The following is a 9,643-nucleotide window of genomic DNA, read 5'->3' as shown; positions in this document are numbered from 1 at the left end:
TATCACATTGAGGTTTATAGCGCTTGACTTGATGAGCTACTTCAATTCCACCAAGGTCAAGTGAAACTTCGATTCTTGTGACTGTTTTACTTTAAAGCGCGAAAATTCCCCAGATTTTCTATGCATGAATGCAATGCACACATCTGTTTCCTCTATTTTTGTAACCCCAATACCTGGGATATTACACTAACTAACCAATTAGAGCAGTAAAATATCTCATTTTACTTCTCTAAGCTACACCCAGCCAAATTTTTATATGGTTTAGAGGTGTAATATTTTTACTTTTCAACTTGGTCCGCCAAATATTCTTCGCCTTGGCGTTCGCAAGTAAAACTTGGCTCTCCAACCCCGGCGACGCTCTCCGCCACCAGCACCGCAACACCGCTGCCGACGACTTTGGCGGTCATCAGTAGCCTCCATCGTACCTCGCAGCCTCCGCCACCAGTACTGCAACAACGTTGCCGACGACTTTTACGATCATCAGTAGCCTCCACCGCACCTCGCAGCCTCCGCCGCCCCTCCCACCCCACTCACACTTGCACCCCGCCGATGTTGGCCCATATATCCGGCGTCACCACCATGTTGATGTCTTTTTTTGTTGCAAAACGAAGCTCGTGGAGAATGGAGATGCCGTAGATTGGCCGCGCCGGAGCTAAGCGGCATCGAAAACAAGGAAGTCCGACCAATCCATCAAGTGTTCGACAATTTGACTAGGTGAGTTTTATTTTGCTATTTTGATTGTGTTTGTGTACTTAGATGAAGAGGGGGAGTTTATCTTCGACCATTTTTCATCGTCACCGTCAGAGAAAGACGAGGATGACTTTGAAATGGTCATGACCGTGATCTGAACGATGAAATTCGCCGGCGAGACTGGGATCACAGACGGCCATTTTCACATCAACCTAGATAGAGCAGTGGGCCACGCCAAGCTAGCATGTGAGAGATTACTTCAACCCGATACAACATATCCAGAAAAGTATTTTCGTCGGCAATTTAGATGCACAAGAGTCTCTTCCTCACTATTGCAAAATCCATGAAAAATCATGACAATTGGTTTAAGTTGAGAAGGAGCGCATATCGCAGAGAGAGAGAGAGGGAGGGGGAGGGGGAGGGAGAGGGAGAGAGAGAGAGAGAGAGAGAGAGAGAGAGAGAGAGAGAGAGAGAGAGAGAGAGAGAGAGAGAGAGAGAGAGAGCATTCAGTGTGCTATAGAAGTGGTTTTCCATTATTCCCGACCTTCATGAGTATTGGAAATCAAAGGTGTTGTGGCAAACAAAAACATGTTGCATGATCATTCACGATGAGCAAGACATGGAAGAAGAGAACTTTCAGTACATCTCCAGCGGAGATCCTATAGAGTCAGAACAGGATGAAAAAGGGATATAGAGATTTCTCTCAGCATATCGACGCATCGAGAAGCGAGAAATGCAAGCTCTCTAAGATGATCTCATCACCGGCTAATCCATATCCATATCAATTAACATTTGTGGTTTATTTTTTACTTTATTTGTACCATTCGTGCTATTCTTTATTTGAACGGTGACATCTGGTTGGCATCGGATAATTTGGTTTGTAAACATAAATTTTATTCTTTCCTAATCATGTTGTTTGACCCCATTGATCGGTTTGCATATGTTTAGCTTTGAACAATTTGGTTTGAAAAAGTAGAAAGTTAACTATAGAAAATAGGTTAGGAACTGTTTTTTTAGAGTAAATATGAAAGAGTCTGAAATATAAGGAATCGTGGTTCGATCCAACTTTTTCACCGCAATCTTCTTTTTGGAAATATGATGCATGTGCTAAAAAGGAAGATGCATGAGGAGCAAAGTAGTGCTACCGTGTCACCCATCTGTAGAAAAGGAAAGGAGAAACTTAGAAAAATGGAGTCGCTCACCGCACACACATGGGCAGAGGTCGACACAGATCGCCGGAGGGGGGAGGTTGCGTGCTGTCCCCAGGCTGGTATCCGGTTGCCGTCGCCACCGCCACGTTCCTCCCTTCCAGCCACCGACCCAAGTGCCCAACCACCACTCTACTTACCTTCAAACACGCACCTCCATCGGCTCGGTAGCCAGTCGCTTCCCTTTGCCACCACGCGTGCTTGTTGACGTCCCCTCCATCACTAGCTCGAAGGAGGCTCGCACGTAGCTAGCTAGCTAGCGATCCATGGCGCCGCGGTTCCTGGCGTGCTTCGGCAGGGGCAGCGCGACGGCATCGGCGCCAGACCCGGCGGAGGAGCTGGCCCCGGGGCCGGTGCTGGTGGAGCTCTTCTCCTCGCAGGGTTGCGCGGCGTCTCCCGACGCGGACGCCGTGGCGGCGCGGCTGGCGCAGGACTCGGCCGGCGGCGTGGTGGTGCTCGGGTTCCACGTCGACTACTGGGACTACCGCGGGTGGAAGGACCCCTTCGCGTCCAGCGCCTGGACGGTGCGGCAGAAGGCCTACGTGGAAGCTCTCCGCCTCGACACGCTCTTCACGCCGCAGGTCGTCGTGCAGGGCCGCGCCGACTGCGTGGGCACCGAGCACGACAAGCTCGCGCAGGCCGTCCGCGACGCGCCCAAGTACCCATCGCCCGCCTTCAAGGTACGCACACATGCACGACATCTCGATCGTGTTCTTTCTACTCCGATATGCCACCGGCAGGTCTCAACCATGTTCTGCTCTGCTCCGCATGCAGGTGACGTTCCAGCGGCCGAACCCGACGACGCTGCAGGCGTCCTTCACGGGCCCGCTCCGCGCCCGCGTGGAGGGCGGCGGGAGCGTGATGGTGGCGCTGTACGAGAGCGGCGTGGTCACCGACTGCGGCCGCGGCGAGAACAAGGGCAAGGCGCTGCTCAACGACCACGTGGTGCGCCGGCTCGAGAAGCTGGCCGCCGTGCGCGACGGCGCCTCCGCCAAGAAGACCGTCTCCGGGTCCGTCCAGTTCCCGCTCTGGGACGGCTTCCGGCCCACCAAATGCGGCCTCGTCGTCTTCGTCCAGAACGCCGCGCTGCAGGTGCTCGGCGTCCAGCACCTCGACCTGCCCGACAAAGTCTGATCGGGGTGCTCGCGCGCAAACTTGCCGACCGTTCAGGGGGAGTTGCGAACTGGCATGTGCGTGCCACTATTCTTTGTGGAGTTTGATTCGCGTGCTGTGTTGTTGAGTACGTATGAGATTATTGGATGGCTGGGAGATGGAATGATGGACACATCAGGAGGGGGGAGAATTGTTCAGGAATTGCATGTATAATCTGATTTCTGCACAATGAGAAATGGAGGCCCTTTCTGTTTTTGTTTTTTTTGTCCCTACACATCCGACAACAGTCAGGTAACAATAACATGAACACTAGAACAGCATAATAATAATAAGAAAACAAAGAAGACATTTCTAGGGGAGAAAAGGCCCCTTCTCTTCAAAATCTCTATTGCGTAAATAAATGGAGTCCTTGTCTTTTTTTTTATTTGTGGATACATCAGGAGAAATAGAGTCATTGTCTTGTTTATTTGTCTTGCGCGTGCTAGCCACAGGGAAGATCAGTCGCTGAGACAACCAACCGTTGGATTGTCACCCAATGTAGGTCTAGACGTCTCGTAATTTACAACAAATCTCTCACTCGCGTACCGCAAATACTCCCCCGTCTAACAAAATTTGTCTTAACTTTGTCTAATTTAGTTTTATAGGACAGATGAAGCATATATTGTTGCAACATATTTTAACAATATTTTTTAGAACATGTTACAAAAAAATGCAAAAAATGCATTTTTGAAATAGTAATGTAACACATCGGTCGTTGTGCAACAGTTTTTCACAATATCTTTTTCATGAAGATATAGAGGCATGGAGCGCATGAGGTCACCATTAGCATGGACGAAGCATACGTGATTACCATCGACGACATTGAAGCCTCCCTCATTGTTGCACAGTGAGTGTCGATATTGCCGCTTCCCTAGCAACACACGGGTAATATGCTAGTTTATTACAAACATTGAAATTCAAATAGAATAGCGACTACTAATTTCCAACATCATTCCACGTACTCATTGGACCGAATCATCCTGGAGTCCGCTGCAAGTTGAGTTGTCACGCGGTTCATGATGCACATGGAGAAAATCAACCAAGTCTTGCAACGGTCTAGGCTCGGTATCAACCAACTCACCCTGAAATTCCTAGCCTTGGTCATACACGTTGTCATCGTGCTCCTCCTCAACAATCATGTTGTGCATGATCACACAAACAGTCATGACCTCCCATAATGTCTCCTTGCTCAATGTTCTAGCAGGGTGCCGAACAATACCCCAACAAGATTGCAGCGCACCAAATGCCCGCTCCACATACTTCCTACAAGTATCTTGTTCTTTAGAAAACCTAATATCTTTCTCGACTTTATGTATATGGATTGTCTTTACAAATATGGGCTAGCGAGGATAAATACCATCGGCTGGATAGTAACCTTTGTCATAGTGGTGGCCATTGATCTCATAGTTGACCTTTGGAGCATTATCTTCCACAAGTTGAGTGAACACCGTTTATCGATCGAGCACATTGATACGTCTCAAACGTATCTATAATTTCTTATGTTCCATGCTAGTTTTATGACAATATCTACATGTTTTATCCATACTTTATATCATTTTGATGCATTTTCCGGTACTAACCTATTAACAAGATGCCGAAGCGCCAGTTTCTGTTTTCTGCTGTTTTTGGTTTCAGAAATCCTACACAGGAAATATTCTCGGAATTGGACGAAAAAAAAGCCAAACCTCCTATTTTTCCGAGGGACACACGGAGCCAGAAGGGCAAGCCAGGGGGAGGCCGACGGCCTCCACACCATAGGCTGGCGCGGCCAAGAGGGGGGGCGCGCCGCCTTATGGGGTGGGCCCCTCGGGCACCCCCTCGCGCCGCCCTTTCGCCTATATATTCCTTCCGTCGCGAAAACCCTAAAATGATCGGTCTTCCTCCACGAAAAGTTACGTAGCCGCCGCCATCGCGAAGCCAAGTTCAGGGGACAGAAGTCTCTGTTCCGGCACGCCGCCGGGACGGGGAAGTGCCCCCGGAATCCATCTCCATCGACTCCATCGCCATCTTCATCGCCGTTGCTTGTCTCCCATGATGAGGAGGGAGTAGTTCTCCCCGAGGCTAAGGGCTCTACCGGTAGCTATGTGGTTCATCTCTCTCTCCCATGGTGTGATCTTTATGTGATCATGAGCTTTGTAATCTAGTTGAATATGTAGATGTTACTCTTGTCTATTATGCACTCTAGAGGTTACTTTAATATGAACTCCGGATTCACTCTCCACGGTGTGATGGTGACAGTGTGCTCATCGTGTGTGATTCCTTTATGACGTTGTGGAGCTTGTTTACTCCGGCTTGAGGTGTGCTTTTGCAGCCCTACATAATGAATGGTGTTTGTTATCCAACAAGAGAGTGTTTGAGAGTAGCATTTATTTATTCAATTATGTGATCATTGTTGAGAGTGTCCACTAGTGAAAGTACGATCCCTAGGCCTTGTTTCTAAGCATTGAAACACCGTTTCCAACAAGTTCTCGCTACATGTTCGCTTGCTTCCATCTTTATTTCAGATTGCAATTACTACTTATAATCATCCATATTACTTGTATTTCACTATCTCTTCGCCGAACTAGTGCACCTATACATCTGACAAGTGTATTAGGTGTGTTAGGGACACAAGAGACTTCTTGTATCTTAATTGCAGGGTTGCTTGAGAGAGATATCTTTGATCTCTACATCCCTGAGTTCGATAAACCTTGGGTGATTCACTTAAGGGAAACTTGCTGATGTTCTACGAACCTCTGCTCTTGGAGACCCAACACTGTCTATAGGAATAGAAGCGTGCGTAGATATCACACACTAATATCATTGTTAGAACCTGCCATGCCAAACAAAGAGTGCCAAATCCAGAGATCTTGAGAAGCAGCTACCTCAAGAACTATTGTGCACCCTTCCGCATGGCCATATGGTATTTCCCCTGCCACACGAATTGAATATTCTTTCATTTCTAATGCATGCAATCTATGCTTTCAAGCATATCAGAGAATTCTCGAGATTCATTGATTGATAATCGCCAAGCAGTGTTAGAAGCATTTCCTTGCCTCAAGTATACCTCTGCAAAAACATGAACCACTGCTCTGTAGAGCCTATACATTGTCTTAAGGCAAGTGAACTCGCTCATGCGAATGTACTCGTCCACTAGGTCACCGGATCCTCCGTACGCGAGCATCCTAATAGTTGTAGTGCATTTCTGAAAACAAGTAAAACCATGTTTACATGTGGCATCCTTTTTCAAATTGAAGTAGTCCAGCGCCTCACCCTATGCACAATCCTCAAAAGAAGTTTTATTGACATCCTTAAACGCCACCGAAAACATGGTACCCTCAACAAGGGATTAGTCCGGTGAAAGTAGTCCCGCCAGAGTTGCTCATCGCCGGCCTCTCGATTGTTGTCCCTTGACGGACCACGTCCCTTGTGAAAGGGCATTTCTCCCGTAATGATATTGTGTGTGTTTGTTAACAACATAAAGATGTTTAACTGTGTGCTTACACAAGTTAACAAGGTCTTGCTTGAGTAAATCACCGTAACAATCACTTCCGAAGGATCAATATAAATCTAGGTCTTCCAGAAAAAAAACATCTATACTACATCCGGTATTCTGGATCGAAGGTATCAAGAGGCCTAGGCGTGCACTTCTCGGTATGTGGCCAAAACTAGTGACCAAATTGGCACTTGGCACCGACGAAGGGGGCCAACACGGGTGGAATCTGGGATGGTTTGTGTGGCCAGATGTCTATCTATTTTAATTTCTCTTGGACATAGCCACACAATATAAACTATATTTTAGAAAATACATGCTAGCCCCCACAATATAAACTACTCCCGTCACCCTGAATATTTTTCGCAGATTTAGTCTAAATATAGGCTAAAGTGTACCTAGATTCGCGGAACCTGCGACAAATATTTAGAGCACCCGGGTCCATGGAAACTTCAATAGGTTCGTCATATAAAATTAGCACCATGTAAGAGTGCAAAAAATCATAAGATATGTTTCCACATTTGTTTGGAAATCATTAATCGCTTAGAAGCTAATTGTTTTATATTCCAATGGTGAGCTGGATTCTATGTAGAGAAGGAAGAACCGCATGTCTCCCCTAAATTAGTGGAAAAAATATACATTGCATTTTGCTACACACTGAATTGAGATGTATTTCATGTATCTTTATTTTTCTTGCAATAGTGATAATAAAGTTGACAGATACAAAACTATGTTTTTAACGATTCAACATTTATGAATAAAATAAATATATATACATAGAAAACAGCAAATGGAATCAAATGATTTTATTCGTGTCTTTCTCTTATTATTCCCATAATAAAGAGCATTACATCCTTCCATTTTTATCTCTCTCAAGAAGTCTTTATAAGACGGCAGTATTTAGCATTCTTCACACCACACAACATTGTTCTAGCGAAGCTAAGGAGTATTACACCAAGATACGCGATATTGCTCTGGTAGCGAAGCACTGTAATGGATGCAACGATTGCAGGTGTTTTCGTACTGGTGCTTCTGTTCCTAGGAAATCCAACTTCAGCAGGTGTGTTTTTTTTCCTTTGTTGCCCCCTTAAGTATATTTCATAGGATTGGAGAAGACTGTACCGAGTACAAATTCAATTCTACACACTATGATTTTATGGCTGTTTTACGGACATGTACATAACCTTCACAAAAATGTTGTGTTCATATTTTCCACAGAGCGTTGCATCGAAGACGGTGAGGACGGAATGATCTTTTGCATTAATTTTCTTTGTAGGTTGACTTGTGCTGACTTAGCGAAACACCGGGGTGGCTATAAAAAAGCTTCTCGGTGCAATGGCCACAATTGTGATTGCACGATTTGCTTCACTCAGTAAACTTACAAATATTGAATAAGGATGTCTACTATGTATTCCAAGAAAAAATATGGTGTCCCCCAAAAAAAGGAAATAAATAATACACTATCTTGTATTGTCTGTGTAACTTTTTTTTGGTTCTAATAAAGGATAATCTTCATGACATTTTATTGATTACCAGTGCACTACTATTAAAATGCAGTTGTAACGAACCAAGACTCCTCAGAAGAGAGGCAACAAAGAATTATTCTATTACTGTTAAAGAATATTACTAAATCAGCCAACGTTTTGCAAAAAAAAGTACTTCATACAAATCTTTAAAAAAAGTACTCCCTCCGATTCATATTAATTGACTTCAATATGGATGTATCTAAAACTAAAATATGTCTAGATACATCTATATTTGAGTCAATTAATATGAACTACTTAATAAAAAAAAAGTGAGGGATGGTACTTAAAACAAATCTTGAGCTAGGCCGCTAACTCATTGGGCCAGGGCGAGCGCATCTCTCCCCCGACCTATGGGCCGGCCCTGAGGAGATCGACAAGATGGGAGTAAAGGCCAACTGATATTCTCAACCGCAGCCAGCTCAAGATCATGGAGCTGGGATCGTCCGCGCCGGAGGTGGGATGCTGCAACCCCTTGCTCTTCTGCACGGGAGCAAGGTGAATCCTTAGTTGGCTTAATTAGGACAAAAGATGATACCTTGATTTTCTTGAATGGCCATGGCTACTTTTCCTTTTCTGCAGGGCAAGAAAGGAACTGCTTCCTAACTTCCTGCCTCTGTAATCTGGAACAAACTGGGCTGGGCATGAAAATTGCTTCTTCCTCTGACCTGCACCTTGATTTACCACTGATGTGAAGAGGAAGAGAGCCTGCAGTTTCAGAACCTGAAAATACCCGCGCCACAACTTTCGTCATCTCTAGAGCTTATCATCATCATCATCATCATCATCATCATCAGAACTTCTATGGTATATACAGCTAGAAATCAGTGCGAGGTCTGAATTACTGCAGTTTCTTAACTGACAGCAAAGTATGTAATATATGCCGCTGTCTAGAGCTCACCATCATTTGATCTGCATACAGACACCTCTCTGAATTTCATCCTCTGTCTTCTTGTTCGTCGTATCTAGTTACCAACACCAAAGGATCACCTAGTTTTCTGTTGACTATAAGAACACTGATGGAGGGCATACGGAAAACTAGGTGATCACCTAGTTATGCCGCATACCATTCATTCATGATTATAAGAACGCTTACGTAATAATGTGGTGCATAAAGGTTTACATAATCGCGCTTACCAGATTGAGACAAAACTGAAAAATGCCAGCATATCAATACACTATGCAAAGCTGACGCTATATATTGGGGGTGGCATTGACGGCGACTGGAGCTGTCTTACTCTGTTTTTGCTCTCCTAGTTTTATCCAGTAGCAGAACAGCGCCGTTTCAGAACCTGAAACCGCCGGGCTTGTTTCCTCGCCGAAGGAGGCTAGCTGAATTGGCTTTCCGGCGCTGGTAAGAAGAGCAAAGGGTTGCAGCATCTCGCTTCCGGCGCGGACAATCCTCGCTCCATGATCTTGAGCTGGCAGAGGTGGAGAATACCGTTGCCCTTTACTCCCATCTTGTTGAATGCTTTTATAGCTGCTATGAGGGTGGATTATCTTTTTTTAATGGAGCAAAGTGTTTTTTCTAAGGGAGAAGCAAAGTGGATCCTTAATTTGTTGGCTTTAAACACGACAAAAGATGATGCTTTTCTTTT

The 9,643-nt window shown here is 45.3% G+C and overlaps 1 protein-coding gene across 1 annotated transcript; it reads left to right on the top strand.

Annotated features, from left to right (window-relative positions):
- Positions 1-1,910: 1,910 nt before the first annotated feature.
- Positions 1,911-3,266, top strand: LOC124678811. The gene is made up of 2 exons (XM_047214663.1): positions 1,911-2,578; positions 2,673-3,266. Exons 1-2 carry the CDS (start codon positions 2,165-2,167, stop codon positions 3,030-3,032), a joined length of 774 nt encoding a protein of 257 aa, XP_047070619.1. The 5' UTR covers positions 1,911-2,164; the 3' UTR covers positions 3,033-3,266.
- Positions 3,267-9,643: the final 6,377 nt, after the last annotated feature.

This window comes from Lolium rigidum, chromosome 7, assembly GCF_022539505.1.
Source record: "Lolium rigidum isolate FL_2022 chromosome 7, APGP_CSIRO_Lrig_0.1, whole genome shotgun sequence".
Taxonomy (NCBI): Eukaryota; Viridiplantae; Streptophyta; class Magnoliopsida; order Poales; family Poaceae; genus Lolium; species Lolium rigidum.
Note: the sequence above shows the minus strand (reverse complement) of the source record. Positions and strands in the feature narration are given on the sequence as shown.